Source organism: Schistocerca gregaria, chromosome 10, assembly GCF_023897955.1.
Source record: "Schistocerca gregaria isolate iqSchGreg1 chromosome 10, iqSchGreg1.2, whole genome shotgun sequence".
Lineage (NCBI taxonomy): Eukaryota > Metazoa > Arthropoda > Insecta > Orthoptera > Acrididae > Schistocerca > Schistocerca gregaria.
In genome coordinates, this window is record NC_064929.1 from 148,371,883 (window position 1) to 148,393,789 (window position 21,907).

Below are 21,907 nucleotides of genomic sequence, written 5' to 3' on the forward strand. Positions count from 1 at the left end.
TAAGCACACCTATTAACGCACCTCTGGACTCTTCATTTTGTGAGATTATGTGCGAAAGGTAAATCCAGTTCTATATTCATATATTTGCACTGTCTAGGTCATTTTTACATAAATCTTTCATTGACTGTATCACAGTTTGTGTGTAACACTATATTTTGTGCATTTTCAAAGATCTATGAGTGTGACGTAAAATTTGTACTACATGCCATACATATATATGTATATTACAAACTTGTAAACTACATTTGTGCTTCTTAGGTGTCTTTGGCAACATAACATTATTTAAAAATAAGCATTACATCATGTCATTGTACATTCAGGTGATAAAAGGTAAACTTTTGATAGTTTTTCAGACACATACAAGTATTTTTGCACAATGTATCCCATAGTAAGTAGTGAGCTACACTTGGGCATTAAGCAAACTTTAGCAAATATATGTATGCAGAAAATTGTTTCCCCTATATTGCAGTCTATGTACCTGTACTTACCTGATTGATTACCACAACATTTCCACATCTTTCTGCTCATTTCTTCTGTCTGAAATACACTGAGGTAACAAAAGCCACGAGACACTGCCTAATATGATGTTGGACCTCCTTTTGCCTACCGTAGTGCAGCAACAAAATGAAACATTGGACTCAACAAGTCGTTGGAAAAAATATTGAGGCATGCTGCCTCTATACATCTACATCTACATCTACATGGATACTCTGCGAATCACATTGAAGTGCCTGGCAGAGGGTTCATCAAACCACCTTCATAATTCACTATTATTCCAATCTCGTATAGCACGTGGAAAGAATGAACACCTATATCTTTGCGTACAAGCTCTGATTTCCGTTATTTTCTCGTGATTATTGTTCAGCCCTATGTAGGTCAGTGTCAACAAAATATTTTCACATTCGGAAGAGAAAGTTGGTGATTGGAATTTTGTGAGAAGATTCTGTTGCAAAGAAAGATGACTTTCTTTTAATGACTTCCAGACCAAATCCTGTATCATTTCTGTGACACTGTCTCCCATATTTTGTGATAATACAAAACATGCTGCCTTTCTTTGTACTTTTTCAATGTACTCCGTCAGTCCTACCTGGTAAGGATCCCACACCATGCAACAGTATTCTAAAAGAGGATGAACAAGTGTAGTGTAGGCTGCCTCCCTTAGTGGGTCTGTTACATTTTCTAAGTGTCCTACCAATAAAACATAGCCTTTGGTTAGCCTTCCACACAACATTTTCTATGTGTTCTTTCCAATTTAAGTTGTTCGTAATTGTACTACCTAGGTATTTATAGCCATCCATAATTGTGAAAGTGTTGTCAGTACAGCATTTTGTGTGCAAACTGACCTCTCAATTATGTCACATTAATGTTCGAGAGATTCATGTACAGATCATTCGCTAGAATTCTATTTTGTATATTTTAAAACTGTTCAATCAGGTATTTTATGAGTTCATATTGTGACTCATTGATATGGTAGTCATAGTAGACAATGTTTTTTTTTGTTTTGTTTTCATTTTATGGAGTGCACATTTTAAAACATCTAACATTTAAAGAAGTTGCCAGTCTTGCACCACTTTGGAATCTCATCAAGGTCTGCCTATTTGTGTAGGTTTTTCCAGACAGTACTTAAGATATTGAACCCCCACATTCTCTCTGCTACTCATTATCCTGCAAATTATGAAGTATAGATTTACAGATTGATAACAGAAGCTACAGACTTGCCATCAAACCATAGTCATTTCTGATACACTTGTTCTCGATAAGATTATAGAAATCTGCCAGCTCCGTATTCTGGCTCCGGCAGACCATTCAGTGCTGACCAGCTGTCATGTAATTCTCTACTGTACAGTGTCATTTCGATGCAGTGTGGAGAGAAGTATTGGGTCAGCACACAGATCTCCCAGTCATTGTTGGCTTTCCACACCTCGGTGCTGGTATATCTCACCCAAGTCGTTCCCCAACTGGCATCGCAAGGCTGAGTGCACTCCTTTCCATTCTTCTCACCAGCATTCTTCTCCCTAGCATTACAATGAATCAAACCCAGGTCCTCTACATGTCAGTTGGATATGCTGACCACTAAGCTGTAAAGGTGGACTAAGTATAAAACTCTCAGATATATGATTCCTCCACCACAAATAGTGAAGTGAACTGTCAAATGTTTCAGGTACAGGTACAGGTCACAACAGATAACCACCCAGAAGTTATGATTGGATGTCAGTGTCAATGTCAATGTAACTTCATTGACTTACACTCAATTGGTAGGTAAGTAAATGATTAGATCTTCAATTCTCTATGATAGGTAGAAGGACCATCAGAGTGCAGTAGTGTTTTCCATGTTCAGTATTGTTATTATACAGACAGTATATCACAACAGTCGGCTGCGACTGTACACAAATGAGAACTATGTCTGCATGAGGGGAGAGGAGTGGTGTAGGAGAACAAGCCTTGCCCCCTCCCAAAGGGCTGCCATCCTATATCTGTTCTGTGGTTCCACGAAAGCAGAACTGACATAAAGGTCATAGGCATCACTGATTCCTTTTGTTGTGGTGAGAGTTGCATTCAAATCCCTTTATGCAACAGGATTAGTATCTTCATTTGTTTCAAAATAAGAAAAGAAAACGAGCAATCAACAACACAAAGTAAATTTTAGTACACAAAGCATTTGGTGGTGGCTACAGTGCAATCATTTGCTGTGTTCAGCAGTGCATTTGCTGTGTTCAGGCCCGGCCTCTGGCGGTATCTTCCATATCTGTAGTTCAAAACTCACGCCGCCTAAAACTGCCACAATATGGCATCCACATGATACCACGCCTCGTAAGTTGTATATTGGATGTGAACAGTGTCAGATTTAGAGTGATCACTGCGAAGGACACAGAGATGCCATGTGCTCATGTGAGACAGTGTTATCAGCACCTGACAGAGTTTGAAAGGGCATCATTGTGGATCTCCATTTGGCCAGCTGCTCATCCAGTACAATGTCTAGATTTGTGGGGTATTCAGATGTGACAGAGGCCCATGTTGGACTGCATGTGAAAGTGAGATGGTGCATTAAGCACATCGTAAGCTCTGCACATCTGCATGTCCCATTTGAGTAATGGACTTGCAGCAACATTCTATGTCATCCTGCAACATTGGTTGGAGACTAGCAGCAGCTGGACTGTGGAATTACCATACCATATATGCGTTGCTGTTAACACAATATAAATGGTGCCCTCGGAGTTGTACAGTGGCTGGGAAGCAAGGACCAATGACGAATGACATCACATTGTGTTCAGCAATGGCCACCATTGGTAAGTATGGTGGCAACATAGGAAGAAGTGTCATTCATACAATGTTTTGGGAGGGGCACAGCAGTGTTATTCCTTCTATGTGTGGGGAGCCATCGGGTATGACTGCTAATGTTGACTGACAGAATTCCAACAGCACAAAGGTACATCACAGACATACTGACTCCAATGGATGCAGACCATCCAAGGAAGCTCTGTTTGGAAAAAAAAACTGCTGTTCTAATGAAGAAGGAAACGAAAGGAAGTTTAGGACTTCACATCCTGTCAGTAAAAATATAGTTAAAGACAGAGCACACAGTTTGATTGAGAATGGATGGGGAACAAAACTGCCAATGCCCTTAACAAAAGAACTAACTGGCATTCACTGGAAGAGATTTTGGATTATGAGATGATGTTTTGAACCACTGTAGTCCCAAGTAAGAGCCCAGTATCTCATGTCAGTCACCTCACTTAACTTTCTCATGAAGAGGTACACCACACAGTATGCATTGCACACACTCACAAATTTTGTTTAAATCCGAATTCATGTTACTTTAAAAGCAATGGTGAATTTGCAATGAGTGTGGGGGTGATAATGTAACAAGTAGATACAGCTTCTTTGCCACAGAAGAAGTAATTTTTTTAAAGCATACTGTGGTTATAAGTTCACTCAACCTCATATTATTAAACTATTATTGCATTATAGACACTACTTTCTGGTTATCTTATTGGGTTAAAATTTTCCAGAATGGGTGTGCTGAAAGATGGAACTGAAAACTTGCAGATCTGGAAAGTTGTTTCAGTGATACATGAGTTGCATGAGATAATGCACCAGTTAGGTGTTACCACTAGAGGAATGACCACAAAACTATAGATCCAAGACTGGTTTAAAATTGTTTTTGAGAAGTATATGGATAGGATATAAGTATAGATATGCTGGATTCCATGCTCTTGCAGTTTCATGAAAACTAGTCCATGATTCTGAATCAATCACCAACAGAACTCTAGCACATGCGATGATCCTCTCTCATTTACTTGTTTTGTTCCCAGTTGCTACTTCTGGCCATCCCTATCACCATAGCAAGGTCAAGCATTCTCTGCAGTGTGTGATCCCACCCTAAAATACCTCTCCAGTCCCTGGTATGCTATGGAACTCTCTCATTTCCCCCCCCCCCCCCCCCCATCTTTGTAAAGCAATTGTAACACCATTTTCATTTGATGGACAGTTTGAATCAAAACTGCCTCTCTAAACATTTTCAGAACTGGTCTGATTTCTGTCTGGAGGAGATATAGTCCTGTGAGACTGTCTTTAGAATTTACTGCCTAAAGACTGCAATTACGTAAATGCCATTGGCAGTAATGAATCCACCTACTGATGCAACAATGAGAATGCAGAGAGGTTAGGTACAAACTACTCCATAAAGCTTCATAAAATACACATGTGATTGAAAATGTAAACTATTTTCCCACTCATTGCTGGAAAAACTTAAAGACCTACAAAGGTACGTACACATTCAAGGGCAACAAGAGAAATCCACATTGTTGAATGCCTTAGAAACAGCTAAATACATTCATTCTTGTTTCTTTGCTTATTTTCATTTAATAATTTTTTTTCTAATTAATTATGATTGTTACATACATTAAAAACCCCTTTAACACTTTCCAGCAGACTGACCCCCCCCCCCCCCCCCAAAAAAAAAAAAAAAAAGATGCAGTGAAGTGTAACATACTGGAAAGCATCAGGAACACAACAAGCTGTAGATTTTGTACCAATTGTTCTCTGCCAACATCCATGTTTTAACCAAAATTGTGTTACAAGTGTTATTTACGTAACACAAATATCTTTTTAATGTCATTTCAGGGAAGACTTTTGCTTCCATGTTTTATTTACACCATTGGACATGACTGGAATGAAGAAGGAAATACATGTATGTGTGTTACCACTCAGCCACTGCCTTCAAGATAATTGCAAAGACAGTGGCTGAGTGCTGACACACACAAACACATGTGTGGGTTTACTTCTTAGTTTCAATCATGTCCAATGATGCAGATAAAACATGGAAACAAAAGTTGTTTGTAAAACCACATCAGAAAGATATTCACGTTCTAATGTGAGACTTATTATTGACAGTCATTACAAAATTAAGATAAATAAAACTTGTAACACAACATTGATTAAAACAGTAAAGTTGGCAGCCTTTGTAAACAGAGGGCAATAGGCATGAAATCTATAGCTTGTTGCCAACAAAGGGGCCACTTGGTTCAGGGATGTCTTGGGTAAGAAAGAGGGCCGAAACTGTTACATTACAGAACACCTCGAGGAAGAATGTTTACATTTGACATCAGATAATATCAACCTAAGCTTTCCCACCTAGAACAGATTAGCAAATTTCATGTGGAAGTAACAACAATTCATGAACGCTCATTATAAAGATGACTGTCTTCAAAAGTGGTGTTTATTTGCATAAATGATGGTAAAATTAAATAAAATCTATTGTAATACAACGCAATGAGCAGAAAGGAGATTGCTACTAGAATCACTATCATCAGATCGTGATTATCATTAAGGTAGTGACTCAGCATACTTTCCCACTCTTCCAAACACTATGAACTTGTAAAACAGGCAGCTGTGACCCAACGCACTAACAATGAAAATCTTGCTTATGTAAAAATGGGCCATTGGGAAACCCAGAAAAGAAGAGAATCAAAGAGTCTGAGATGTGTTGCTATAACAAGATGTTGAAAATGAAGCAGACTGGTATGATAAGATATGAGGAGGTTCTCCACAGAACTGCTGAGGAAATAACTGTGTGGAAAACACTGACACAAAGAAGGGATGCATGGCAGGACTTGTAATAAGAAATCAGGGAATAATGTCTGTGGTGCTAGAGGGAGATGCAGATAGCAAAACTGTAGGTGAAGATAGGGACTGGAATATGCACAACAAATATTTGAGAACATAGGGTGTGAATGCTACTCTAAGAAGTTGGCACAGGACAACATGTTGTGGCATGACACATCAAACCAGTTTGTAGCTCAGCACAGAGGAGAAAAAAGGGGGAAGGTACCTTTAATGAGAATGAATGGTTACATCAATCCATGAAGCATCTTAATGAGTACCACCAGCGAAGATAATTTTTTTGTCTGAGAGTGGGTAAAATGTGCACAGACAGTGTCAAGAATGCGTACTGTATCTTAATGCATCAATATAACAGTCGGACATTTGATGAAATAATGTTTTTGAGTGGCTTCAAATCTTTTTTAAATTATAAATGCTGACAGACTTTACATGATGCCAAATTGGTTGTCTCAAAGCATCAGCCTGAAGAACATGCAACCACCATTGCACGAATGCAATTCTCCTATACAATTAAGCAGTTTTGAGTGTATTTTCATTCAGATTTGACATACTTCCATTTCATGTTTCAGCTTCTACTTACAGTCTTCCACATCAATCTGGGTAGCCGCTACAACGCAGGTGGGAAAATATGTCTATACTGCTTAAACATTCAAATTCACTGAGTGCCACAATTACATAGTGGCTTCATGTTTGTGGTACTAACTTCAGAATGTGGTTCTCCGCTCATCATAATCCATGTTATGCGTTTGAATAGACACATGACTTTGACATCTTATAAAGTCCTGGAAAGTTCAGCCAAACATTTATTGTCGCTATACTAAATCAAAAATCAATATGCCACAGTTCATGAATCACAAGTCACTTTGGAGAATACACTTTATGAATCAAAATAACATCTTGCTCCTGAAGATCTGTCCACAAGTTCACTAGTGGTAACAATTTTCATCAAATGTGGTAACAAAACTACTTGTTTACTTTGGTGAACATTTCAGCTGAGCTGTGATGTCCTAGGAAATGTTTCTTTTTCTGCCTTTTTGTTGCATGATGAAATTTTTAACCATCCATCTCTAATTTGGTGTATGGTCTACTCTCTCATGATTTATAGTTTATGAGATACAACACACATAAATTACATCCTTAGTGATTTTTGTTTTATGAGCATTAGGCTGTGGTCCAAGACATAATCCCCTGTCTAATGTTTCATTTTACAGTGCTGTAGATTCATCAGAGTCAGTAAACACTCAGATAGCAGTTTCAAAGTTAAACAAGCTCAGCAAGCCAAACTATTTACATGTTTATGTTCCAAATTGTTATCTGAATCTTCACAGCTTCTGAGAGATATATCGCAAGACAGAGAAATATGCCTTGGACCATGGCCTAATGTTCATAAAACAAAAATCGACATGGAGGCAAATACCAGCCTGCATCATATGTTCACACATAAGTGACCTGTAGTTTTCATTTCAATCATTCAGAGTCAGCAGCCTGAAATAAAAAAATCAAACAATGGGACATCAATGATGGAATAACAGAAATAAGAATAATGACTAAAAAGGAAGATGTTCTATCTCAAAAACTGAATACATCATAACTACAAAAATCAACGAAAAATCATAACAATGAAAATCACCCTGTCTGGTAACCTATCCATGACTGGAGATTCTTTTCCTTCACCCTTCTTCCTTCACCTTCAGCTCTTCTGCCAGAACAAGGAGACACTGGCTCTGTAAGCTTGCAAATTCAAATACCTTCATATGTGTGTTCTCCTGCTTGGTGAGTTGATTTTTTTATGTATTCAATTATTCTATATACCATAAGAAATACTCGGGTTGTATCACAAATGCAAATAGGCTTCTATTCCCCGGATTTTAAAATTCCATGAGATGCTCTAAGGTAGGGTGGAACAATATGCCATACATGAAAATCATTCGATTTCACCCTAATACATGGCAATTTTAAGTTGTTAAGGGGGGTAGGACGTCAAGCGGGCCGACTTGGAGCAGGAGAGGCACCACAGGACATTTTTAATTTCCACTGTTTATCCTTTTACACATAAATTCAAAAAACTTTGTCAGCATGACCAGGAAGGATTCAGAATTCACACTCATAGCAGTGGAAGTTTGAAAACACAACGTAATAATTTTCTTTACATATGAAATTTCATCATTTATTTCACTTTCAAATGGCAACATTTGTTGCTATAGGTATACTTTTCTTCATAAGTAAGAGAGATTCTTTGATGAATATTGCACAGCATACAAACCGTACTTAAAGGTGTATGAAACTCTAGAATTTTCCAAATCTATTAAAAAGCGTGGTAAAAATTGAGGTAATTAACTATAAAATTTGTGTTTTTTCTAAACATGACAGTTCATTGGTTTTTTCATAAATTAAATAAATTCTGGAGTTTAATACACTTGTAAGTTAGGTATGTATGCTGTGCAAAATTCATTGAAGAATCTCTCTAACTTATGAAGAAAAGTGTACCTATAGCAACAAATGCAGCCATTAGTAAGTAAAAAAATGATGAAATTTCGCACGTAAAAAAAATTATTTTGTTTTATTTTCGAACGTCCACTGCAATGGGTGTGAATCCTGAATCCTTCGTGCTGATACTGACAAAGTTTTATGAATTTATTTGTAAAAGTATTGACGCTGGAAATTAAAATGTCCTGAGATGCCTCTCCTGCTACAAGTCTGCCCATTTGACGTCCTACCCCCCTTAAGTTTGGTGAATTTGTTCTCACTATTCCTCAAGAAAATATCAATAGTGGTGCCCTATCTGGAAGTACATGTGAAACGAAATTGTGATGAAGTAGTTTACAACAAGACAATCTATCTTACAAACCTGCAAATTAGCAGGTAGTTCATGTATTGCACTGTTTATCAAACCTGGGACCTGGAAACGATGGAGAGGCTTCGTCCCACCATAGTCCTCAGTGGTTCACAAACCAACAACAGGCCACAGCAGTCCATCCATGCCACCACCACCAAAACCCATGGTTATTGTGCTGTTTGGCCCCCAGTGCACTCCCCCCTGGGAACATCTCATACCAGATGAGTGTAGCCCTAAATGTTTGCGTGGTAGAGTAATTATGATGTACATGTTCGTGGAGACAGTGTTTGCACAGCAATCATCAATGTAGTGTAACTGAGGTGGGATAAAGGGAACCAGCCCACATCCGCTAAGGCCGATGGAAAACCACCTTAAAAACCATCCACAGGCTGGTTGGCACACTGGACCTCAACACTAATATGCCAGGCGAATTCGTGCTGGGGACTAGCATGCCTTCCCACTTGTGAAGCAGCATGTTAGACCACGTGGCTAGCCAGGTGGGTTCAGGTACAATTTAATAAAAGATTTTCTTAGAATCTAGGAGTCCTACCAATTATAGTCAGTATAATACCACACAGTTTTTCCTAACTACAATGTAAAATGGGTAGATTTCTGCTCACCACATGGAGAAGGAGCTGAGTGGTAGGCGGCCACATTGGAAAAAAAACTGCTAGATAATTTTCTGTGCATGTATCTGCCACTCTATACAGGGAGTGGTAACCTCTCTTCATTTTAGGTATTTCATCACAGATTTTCCATTGTTTAATTTTTCCTAATGAATACAAAAATACTGCACAAATTTCATCTCCCTTCACTCTGAAATATGGCAAATTCTATAATCCTAAATTTTCTTACTTTTGTATTTTGATGCAATTAATAAAGCTTTTCAGTCCCAAATACTTTTATTTGTGCTTGGAAACAGATTGAATAGTCACTCAGAGGCAAGGAGAGTCACTGTTGGATAAACTGGGGGAAGCAAAAAAAAATATTTTTCATGATGAATCTGCTTCATGGAGGTATACGACGGTAAGTAATTCAGTATACAAGACCTGATCACAAAAGTTCTACAGCTTAGTCAGTGCACCAAGAATGGAAACAGTAACCACAACACCAGAACATAAATTCATTTTTTCAGGTGTTCACCATAAAGATGAAACATTGAGTTACAGACAGTCACAACAAAAGATTGTTACACATTAAGCTTTTGATCAAAGGTTACGTCAAAAAAGGAAAATACACACACCACACACACATTCCCACAAGCAAGCAGATTTCTCTCTCTCTCAGACACACACAGACACTCACACACACACACACACACACACACACACACACACACACACACACACACACACACACACACACACACACACACACAACTGCTATCTCAGGCTGCTCAGGCCAAGACACAGAGTATGCGTGTGAGAGATGTGCTTGCTTGAGTGAATGCATGTATGTTTTTCTTCTCTGATGAAGGTTGTGGCCAAAAGATTGATGTATGACATTCTTTTCATTGTGCCTGTCTCTAACTCAACAGGTCAACTTGAGTAACAATCTATGTTTCAAATAGCTCTGAGCACTGTGGGGCTTAACTTCTGAGGTCATCAGTCCCCTAGAACTTAGAATTACTTAAACCTAACTAACCTAAGGACAGCACACACATCCATGCCCAAGGCAGGATTCGAACCTGCGACTGTAGCACCTAGAACTGCTCAGCCACCCCGGCCGGCAGCAGTCTATCCTTCCCATAATTTTTGATTTTCCAATCTGGTCTTTCTATTGTTCCATAAAATTTTGGATGTGCAACTGCATAAATTCAGCTTCTTCTTCTAATATTTTGCCTAAATACCATCCAGCCATCTTCAGAGTGAGCTGAGGTGACTAACACTCTGGCAGTTGCTCTGTCCTTTTACACATATGCAGTAGTTCGGTCCTCAGGTATAAAAGGATGGAGCAAGTGCTGGAGCGCTAGTGACCTCAGCTCACTCTGAAGATGGCTGGGTGGTATTCAGCCGAAATATTAGAAGAAGAAGCTGAATTTATGCATCTGCATGCCCGAAATTTTATGGAACAGTCTTTACACCATGAAAACATGAAGATGGTCTTTCCATTGTTTGATTTCATTCAGGGATTGTTTATCATAAATTCCACTGCAAAGGAGACCTGTGAGGGATGTATAATGAGTCAAGTAATTCATTAACAGTCAGAAGCGGACCCTGCTGGATACATCTGTAAAGTGTAGTACCAACCAACACAGGGTGGCAACTTTGTTTCAACAAAAGATTTTCCTTAAACTTCCACACTAAAATTATGATTTTCCCTAAACTATTTGCTGTTGCGCATGAAGATAAGTTTTACTTTACTAGTTCTCATGGCTGCAAAATGAAATTTTTTGACTTGCCATGTCACTTCTTAGTAGTTATTCTAAGTTCAAATGGGATCAACAATATGTTTTACCAATAATTCTGTAGGTGTTAAGCTGCTGACACTTCTGTAAATTCCTTCAGTACCATCATTCATTACCATTCTGTGCCATTCCAACTCATTTGCATTAGCCTCAAGTATGTGAGAAATCCTCACAGGGAGATATTTTGAACCGTTGTCACTCAAATGTAATATCTGTAGTGGCGAAGGTTCACAATTTGTTCTCTGCTGACCTTAAGCAAGACACTGGGAGTAAGCCTGCAAAGTATATCATTTCACTGAAATTACTAAAAAAAGAGCTGCAGCTTAAATGTTCAATGCTGGTTTAAAAAGTATGTGCATTCATAAATGGACCAGTATTTATACTCTTTATAAAATTAAAAAGAAACACATTTTCTTTTGTGTGAATGAAATATTTAGTATTGCATGACAAATTCTCACACACAATCATGCAGTGGGAAACATGGGATCTGGCAACCAGTGGACCATAACAAACAGCCAAAGTTAGGCAACAAATCTCAATGTGATTTGTTGCAAAGAGAGATAGAATTCTGTCAGATAACTTTTCAATTTCCTCTTGAGTCTCTCAGAATTCCCTGAGTCTTTCAATATTCCCTTACTTTTCCAGTAAATTCAAATTCCCTTAAAAGTCCTGATCTTCAAGGCTTTCCACAGAAGTAACTACCCTGTAACAAGTCAATAATGCCCTTGATGTGTCGTGTGATCTTTCCTGTAACTAGGACATTGCAAATAGTGGCAAGGTGTCATGACTGTTGTCTCAGTCCTTTTTGTGAGCGCCAGCAAGAATTTGTTGTTGGAGAAATTCCTATGCCACACACACCCTCTCACATTACTAGTCTGTTGCTAGCTAGTATGAAGATGTTGACTAATTACTTGTCCAGTGAGCTCATGATAAAGATGAAAGATGAAAGGAAATGTGGATGCAGGTCAGGACCTAAACGCCAAAACAATTTTTCAAATTAATCAGTCTTGTTAGAAAATTGTTTTGTACGTTCAGGGAAGTGTTAATAATGAACGCATTGATGTGTAATAAATCTTTATTTACTTCAAAGCCATGCATAAATTAACTAACAAAGTATTCAATTGTATCTGATTTATCTACAGTAGTAATGTATAATGGATTACTAAAGAATCAGTTTATGTCTAACATATCTACAGAAGGTATTAACTAATACATTAAGACCACTAAACGTCTTTTGCTCAAATGGGATGTAATTTCAGATTTAGCTCAATAACACTTCCTACATCAGTAAATCTGAATTTTATGTGTATAGTGACCACATATTTCATAATAACTCAGTAGCTGCTCAGTGTGAAGCACAATACTTACAATGGATTCAGAAAATACTTCATGATATTCAGAGATCTGCAGCAAGAAGATGAAGGAGGAGAATCAATGGACCAGAAGGTGCAAAAATAACAAACTCTTATGGTCTGAGTTCTAAGAAACATCTACTGCAGCATAAAGACTACTACTGTGATCTCCAAAGCTTCCTGTCCAAATACTCTCACAGACTTTAATAACAGAAAGCAACAATGTATATGAAGAATTGAGACAACATTTCAAATATTGTTATTGACATCTGATTCTGCCTAATTTTACTCTAACAGACTTGCTAACATTGATGTCGGAAGCCACAGTGGGAGGGGATGGGGATTTTTTTTATAGAGGAACATGGTACTTATTTCTTCACAGTGATTAAGAATTGCCAGGTTCATGCATAGGAGTAGAAATTCTCCTACTTAAAAACTTGAACTACTGTGAGCTGTACTAGTAAAAAAATCAAAAATTTATAAAACATTCTTAATATGCAGGCCATGTATGTTAGTTTAACCCCTATAAGATCTAGGCAAACTACTTCCCTGAAAGTATCAACTAATTGAGAGGCATATGATAGCAGCCATCATTCTCACAGTGCTCAGAAGCAAACTGCTACTCCAAATGACACTGATGACGATGACTAGTCACCATCAAGCACAGCCATGTTTTGTATTTTGTGTGGCAGACTTTAAAAGGATGCAGCGCAAATCATAAAGAAGCATGGGCATATATGGTGGTGGCACGATTTCAACACTCACCTAATCATGACTGACAGCTGTGGTCAGTATAATTCCACAGCAGTCAGTCACATGACAGTGGGTGTGAGGAACTCTGTTGGATTTTCATTGATCTCACATGGTTTGGAACACAAGAATGCCCAAATCCAAATTGTCAAGACCGTACAATCAGATAAAATAAATAAAGAAAGAATTTAAATGCAGCAACTTTCTAATAAAAGCCAAAAAGCACAAACTACAGTCAGGAAAGCATCATGATGTTTCAACACCCCTTTCCATAACAGCATCATAGGTGCCTAGAATATGAGCAATGTCCTGCGCTACCACCTTGTGTGAAACAAGCAAACCTCCAAAAACCGTGTGAAGAATGATGCACGTCTAATAGCACTATGGTAACAGTGGTATCTCCTACATCATGTCCCACCACCACAAAATAATCAAATGTGCAGAATTTAGGAGTGGAAATATCCATTGTTCCGTATAAAGTGTATATTACTTTTGACATGCAGCAACCATGTTCCCAACACTGAGATCACTCACTGGCAAAATACGTACAGGTTCACATATAGTGTTTCAGGATGAATATTTTGAACCTCCTATTGGCATCTAGCATCCATATTTGGAAAGAGCAACTATCAGATCAGCTGAATTTCCCTGGACTTAAAGTCACCAGAGTTGGTACCCTATGCGAGAGCTGTACAACTTGGTTACCATAACATCCTTCTTCTAAAAACTAATCAATAACTGTTCATTTTGTTGGGAGCAGTGGAGGTTAATTTAAGTGTCATTGCTATAACCATGTCTAAGAGTTACAAGAAAATTGTAATAGCCAATGTCTTGTGATCATCATATTATTAAGAAATAAGGCCATGAAACAGGCAATCCAGGAGAAAACAGACAACGTGAAAGCAAAGTAATTCTGTTGGGCTTGTAAAGATCTGATGTTCAAATGGGAAGTAGCATGAGGGTTGTTAAAAAAATCATGAGCAATTCTTGTTACAACTGCTCTTAAAATGTTTTAATAAACTGATGACATTACAATAATCTGCAGACTTTACACTATATGTTGACATACGGTGATGTCATTCATTAACTTTAATGCTGTGACCATAGGATGTATTTACAAAATGGCTGACACAATTGTTTCTTGTAAACAGCAATTTGGTCTTAAATTCCTTGCTGAAGAGAACAAATCTGTTGCTGGAATCCACTTCAGACTTTAATATCCCTTTGGAGATGTGTGTATGTGTGTGAACAGTCTTAGGAGATGGATGCAAAATTTCATAGATGATCTCAATCATCCTGTGCACCACAGTTAGTTCCTGTTAAAGTTATTAAGAAACATCACAGTTATGTCACAACCGGTTTCATTCAGTGAACAGAGACTGTCAACAGTCCTTGTGCAGTTAAGTGCACGAAATATGGCATGATGTGCACACTAGACTAGAATGTGCCTACAGTTTTATGTAAGATGATTAGACTTCTTGAGTTATGATATCAGCCCAGTTCTGTGAGAATTTGTCATGAAGACTATTGGCAGTGCCACCTGATGTTCACTGAACAATACCAGTTGTGACATAGTAAACATACCTTAATCCAGCTGTAGTGGATGTTATTAACATTAACTTCAGGAAGAACAAGTAGGTGAGGTGATTCTCACTGTGGTTGCCCTCCAACTGCCTCCACAGTACATGACAAGTAAAGAGTAGTCAACTGCATTAGAAGAGACAGATGTCTCACTGTGACTGAATTCACAATAAAACTTGCAGCAGGATGTAAGAAGTGCGGGAAATGATTCAGAGCTTGAGTTATCATATGTTTGTACCTGTTGGGTCTGACATTTACTGACCTATGACCACAAAGTTATGAGAAGAACCCATGAGGGTTGAGATTAAGATAACAACTTTTCAATGAAAGTTGGATCTGTAATTATGAATCTGAATAAATTGCACCATTTGGATTCACCATTAGAAATGGAAGCAACAGCAGAGTAATTTACTGGTGAAGTTACAGGAAGAATAAATGCTATCCACTACAACTAGGCACTTTTGAAGCTCCACTGTGCACTGTCTGATAAACTCCCTATAAAGACCAATCAGCAGCACGATAGTACGCAGTGTCACACTGCTCATGTCACTGAGAACAAAACTGTCAAATCTTTGGGTGTCAATGTCTTCCCTCTTTATAGTCCCAACTCAGCACACACTATAATTTTTTCCCTTCTGAAAAAGTGAAGTCAGGAGGCCATCACTACGAGGCCCTGGAAGGTATCCGGAAAGACGTGTGTCAGTATCTTTCGGCAGCCTGACATGACTTCTACTAAAAGAGATGCTCCAGACCACTGAAGAAAAAAATTCTGGACTGTTCTGCAACTACTAGTTTGTCTCACTAAAATTTTGTAACTGTATATGTCATGTTTCTATAGTTTCAAAATGTGTTATATATCTTCATTTTCTGGTAGAAGCTCGATTTTTCAAGTTTGTTTTCTAATCTTATGTACACAGCACCCCCCCCCCCCCCCTCCCGCCCCACATTGATCAATTTACAAAACCATTCACAACATTTTTGAAAGCTGTTATATAAACATAACAAGCATAATTAAAGATGTACATCATAGCAAGTATAGTTAACGATCTGCAGAGAGCTGGAGACCATACTGAAAAGTGACAAAAGAGTCATAGATTAAGATGTTAAGCACAGTTTGTTTCAATGATAAAGGGTGGTATTCATAACAGTGAGCTGCTCATGACTTCTAGTAAGAGCTATGTATTACTGGAAACTACAAGTTCCTGACATTTAAAAAAAGAAAAAAAATGATGGAGGGGAGACTGGGCAGGGTACAGATGGGAGGAGGTAATGAATACTAAAATACAATCTCTAGATGTGGCCATGTCTAGAAGCTGCTAGTACAGTACACGTTCATATTCATTATGTCGTCACAAAAGGTCGACACTGATCGGGCGACAGATGCGGGGACGTACACGGAGACAGAAAGCGACAAACTACAGCAGAGCTCCAGAGCGGAGCCCTAGAAGGCGAGCACAGTGTGGCGGCAGGGCCGGCCCCCGGCTCCGGAGACAGCCACAATCCCAGCTCCGGCCACAGCCGCCGCCCCGGCACCTACCATTGCCTGCAGCTGCTGCTCCAGCCGCCTCCGCATGCTGCGCTCGCCGTCCAGCTGGCCCCGCAGGCACTCCGCCACCGCCTGGGACGTGTGGTCTCCTCCGTCCACTGGATAGGCAGCTTTGAGACGCAGCTTCTCCACTTCACTCTCCACCTGCACCACAGTGTCAAGAATCAGTATTAGTTAAGAGATGTCTCTCATCAGTCCAGTGAGGGAATAATAGTAACTCCTTTAAAACTACACACCAGTCGCTTTGGAGTGCCACAGATAGCATAGAACTGATTGACACTCCACCACCAATGTAAGTTATGCCAGTGAAGTGGTGTGTGTGTGTGTGTGTGTGTGTGTGTGTGTGTGTGTGTGTGTGTGCCGCATCTCCAAATCGAAACGAAGTTGGTCCACTGTAATATGAGACACAATTTAGGTCGAATGAATGATGATACAGCTACAGTAGTTTGGTTCGAGTCGTAAGCTTAGCAGTTAAGCTTTACCAGGTAGCCATTGCTATGCGTCAGGCGCTCTGTCCGTTTTTATACGAGTACCCTTCCTTTTTCAAGTGCTTCATCTGGTTTGAATTGATTGCTTATTTTTCTTTGTTATAGGTGTTTACGTCATTCTAAGCTGAAAATCCATTACTGTACTGTGTCATGGATTGTTTGTCACATTCTGATAGTGCATGTTTATGGCCTGTCACCGCTCGCGGCTTTTGTGCGCACTACCGCCGCTTACAATTTTAAAAAAAAGAGAGGAATCATCTCATTAGCGAAACAATGGCAAGAGACTGCTATTTGTTGTTACTTACACTGTTGCTTTCTTTGACAATGATTAACAAGAACCAAATAATAGACTGCGTATGATAGAAGATGTTCTGAATGAGAGTTAAGCAAAAATTTTTCTCTGTTTGAAAATCTTTGCAGGTGCCTCTTTAGTACATTACATTCTGCACAAAAATTAGAGTCATCTTAGATTTAAAAATCTAGTCAATTGCTGTGCTTCATTTATGGTTGTATCGCTATTAGGCATAAGAATTATATGAATATAAACATGACATGATATGTATATTCTTGCACGTTTGCTGTTGTCTCACTCTAGTTTCGTAGTTTATTAGGCAGACAGGATTTAAATGAGATAGCAGCAAACACGAAAGAATACATGTCAAAATGTTTATATTCGTATTATACTTATAGTGAAGAGAATACTTCATGTGATTCACAATTCATAAAAGTTCCTATTAGCAACGATCTCTTCTCATAGGTAGGAAAAAATTCAGAACGTAGAGTTGGCCATATTGACAAACATCCCAAACAGTCTTGCCAGTCAGATTTTCGTAGTGCATTGAAATGCTGCTACATTCGAAGATGAACAATACGGAATTTGTATTGGATAATGTATGAAAATTCAGAAGTCGAAACTCGGGGTGGAGAGAAAAGCTCATCTTCCACCTTTTTTTTAAAAATTTATTTACTGACGCTGAGGTTTTGGCACCAGTATTTTTGTGCCTACAAGGCATGCCTGTGTAGCACTACATATATTCGACGGCAGAAGTTAGTTGTGGCGGCACCCACTAACATTTTTCAGAACTTCCGCTTGCTTTGCACTTGATTCTAAGCCACACGCAGTTTTTTGGATTACAAAAACCAGAAAAAAAGTGCGGCTTAGCTTTGAGTAAATACGGTATACGAATAATTGTAAGAACATATTAAAAAAAAAGGATGCTGTGACTTACCAAATGGGAAAGTGTTGGTAGATAGACAGAATAAAAAACACACACAACACACACACAAATATCAAGCTTTTGCAACCTACAGTTGCCTCATCAGGAAAGAAGGAAGGAGAGGTAAAGACAAAAGGATGTGGGTTTTAAGGGAGAGGGTAAGGAGTCATTCCAATCAAGGGAGTGGAAACCCTCACCTTAAGAGGAAAAAGGGGCAGGTATACACTTGCACACATCCGCACATATACAGACACAGCGCTTTCCTGATTGATAAGTCACAGCATCTGTTTTTTAATATATTTTTCCCATGTGGAATGTTTCTTTCTATTATATTCATATCATTAACTGTAAGAACAGTTATTATTATTATCTTCTTTGAGTTTGTTTTTGGGTTTCCAGAAATACTGTGGAAAGAAAGTTTATTTATGTTGCAGATAACGTGGAAGACGTTGCCCAACAATCACCATGAAAGTTTGACGTAGCGGCAAGTGGGTAAGGAATAAAACAAATACTGCAAACTACCGCGAGCCATGGAAGAGGCTGGGTCATGAGGGCATCAAGCTTCCTAGGTCGTTGTTGGACAACATTAAAGATAGATACATTCTGCTTTCTCTTTGTAAACAGATCAATCGAGTCTTGAAAGGTTCATGTAAAACGCATAGGTGGGTGACACATTAGGTGGGACCCAATGCCTGTAATACTTCCACAGTTATTAAAATGTTGTTAAATGGTGAAACCAATAATTCATCATTTATATAGATAAAAAGCAGTAAAGATATAGGAAAGGAAGAGTTGCGGCATCACAACGAAAAGTGATACATCGATCAGCAATGAAGAAGGATGTAAACAACGGGTGTTACGTGGTGAAAACAGATCAACTGACAAAATGGTAAGTCTGTAATTAAGCATAAAGCCACGTAACACTGCACTGTGTGTGTATGTGTGTGTCCTCATGCACATATGTACCAGTCAACTCCATGGGACCAATCAGACCTGGTGGCCTACCGATAAAGAACGTCCCTAGAAACTGAAAAGTTGTGGGACCAAATCTTGGCTAAATCCTGGAAAATTTCAGTCAGCCGTTTACCTAGAATTCAACCCTCAGTCATGTGAAGTATCATGAGAAATGACATCCATGACCACTTGAAACTGTAGGTTCCTTTTCTACCAAGTTGGATAACTGGCATAGGTCAGGGAAATGCTAACCACTGAATTGGATCCAATTGAAAGAGTTGCACCAGGACACGGTGCCACACTAAATGATTATTATCACTAGCACAGTCAGAGGGGTCGATTTGGGGATGTAACAGAATGGCAGAAAGAAACTATTACATTGGGACGTGACTGGTACTTAGGGTTCTGTCACTCAATTGGTAAAAATGGAACCCTTATAGTATTGCTTTGTTGTCTGCCTCTCTTTCCGACTGTTAAGACCCCTTTTTCTCAAAAATGTGTACATATATCAAGGTTAAATTTATGTCACATACTAAGGTCTGTTATGGATATTAAAGTAGCTAGGATGATTGCAGGTACTAGTAGATGGGAACAATGGCAGGAGGGTGCCCACAATGAGGAAATCGAAGAAAAACTGGAAATGAACTCTATAGACCTAGCAGTCAAGGCGAACAGGCTTAGATGGTGGGGTTATGTTACATGCATGGGAGAAGCTAGGTTAACCAAGAGACTCATGGGTTCAGCAGTAGAGGGTAGACCAAGGAGAGGGTACCTATATTCGGTTAAGAATGATTTTGAAGTAATAGGCTTAACATCAGAAGAGGCACCAAAGTTAGCACTGAATAGTAAATACTGAGAGATGAAGAAGCTTGCACAGGATAGAGTAGCATGGAGAACTGCATCAAATCAGTCTTAGGACTGAAGACCACAACAACAACAGATAAAAAACCAGTCTCCTTACTCTTATCACTCACATCATAACCACAGAGACCCGTAACACTCAGTTGATGCACAGGCTATTGAAACATGCTCCAGGGGCAGAAGGCTGCACTCATACAAGTGCTGCTTGCTCCAAGCAGCTAATGATGCATTGCCCATACCTCTGCCCTCCTCTGCCTCTCCTGCTCCAGATCTGCACGGAGGTCCTCTGCCTCCAGTCTCCGTCGCTCCTCCACCTCCAGCTGGCATCGCAACTGCTCCACAGAGTCCTCCAGAGCCCTCCTCAGCTCGCGTTCTGTCTCCAGCTCGTTCTTCATTTGCTCCAGCTTCAGATGCATGTCTTCCTCCAGTGACACCTAAATAGCAGATACGACATCAGACAAATGGTTCAAATGGCTCTGAGCACTATGGGACTTAACATCTGAGGTCATCAGTCCCATATAACTTAGGACTACTTAAACCTAACCAACCTAAGGACATCACACACATCCAACCCCGAGGCAGGATTCGAACTGCCCATTAAAATTGCTACACCACAAAGATGACATGCTACAGATGGGAAATTTAACTGACAGGAAGAAAATGCTGTGTTATGCAAATGATTAACTTTTCAGAGCATTCACGCAAGGTTGGCGCCAGTGGCTACACCTACAATTTGCTGACATGAGGAAAGTTTCCAACCAATTTCTCATACACAAACAGCAGGTGACCAGTGTTGCCTGGTGAAACATTGTTCTGATGCCTCGTGTAAGGAAGAGAAATACGTACCATCATGTTTCCAACTTTGGTAAAGGTCGGATTGTAGTCTATTGCGATTGCGGTTCATTGTATTGTGACATTGCTGCTCGCATTGGTCGAGATCCAATGACTGTTAGTAGAATACAGAATCAGTGGGTTCAGGAGGGTAATACGGAACACCGTGCTGGGTCCCAATAGCCTCGTATCACTAGCAGTCGAGATACAGGCATCTTATCCGCTAGGCTGTAACGCATCATGCAGCCACGTCTCGGGCAACCATCTGCATGAACAGTTCGATGACGTTTGCAGAAGCATGGATTATCAGCTCGGAGACCGTGGCTGCGGTTTACCCTTCACGCTGCATCACAGACAGGAGCGCTTATGATGGTGTTCCCAACGACGAACCTGCGTGCACGAATGGCAAAACATCATTCTTTTGGATGAATCCAGGTTCTGTTTACAGCATCATGATAACCGCATCCGTGTTTGGCAACATCGCAGTGAACACAAATTCGAAGCGTGTATTTGTCATCGCTATACTGACGTATCACCCGGCATGATGGTATGGGGTGCCACTGGTTACATGTCTTGGTAACCTCTTGTTAACATTGACGGCACTTTGAACAGTGGACGTTACATTTCAGATGTGTTATGACCCACGGCTCTACCCTTCATTCGATCCCTGCGAAACCCTACATTTCAGCAGGATAATGCATGACCACATGTTGCATGTCCTGTACTGGCCTTCCTGGATACAGAAAATGTTCGACTGCTGCCCTGGCCAGTACATTCTCAAGATCTCTCACCAATTGGAAACGTCTGGCCAATGGTGCCCGAGCAACTAGCTCGTCACAATACTTCCTTGATGAACTGTGGTGTGGGGTTGAAGCTGCATGGGCAGCTGTACCTGTACACGCCATCCAAGCTCTGTTTGACTCAATGCACAGGCGTATCAAGGCCATTATTATGGCCAGAG

The 21,907-nt window shown here is 39.6% G+C and overlaps 1 protein-coding gene across 2 annotated transcripts in view; it reads right to left on the reverse strand.

The window, feature by feature from the left end:
• Nucleotides 1-21,907, reverse strand: part of LOC126293288 (plectin) — a 181,218-nt gene that overhangs the window by 84,191 nt on the left and 75,120 nt on the right. For both annotated transcript variants that reach the window (XM_049986410.1, XM_049986409.1), the window contains exons 6-7: nt 20,355-20,549; nt 16,587-16,739 (exon numbers count right to left, since the gene is read on the reverse strand). In XM_049986410.1, coding sequence (XP_049842367.1) covers nt 16,587-16,739; nt 20,355-20,549 — 348 coding nt within the window. The remainder of the gene's footprint in view (nt 1-16,586; nt 16,740-20,354; nt 20,550-21,907) is intronic.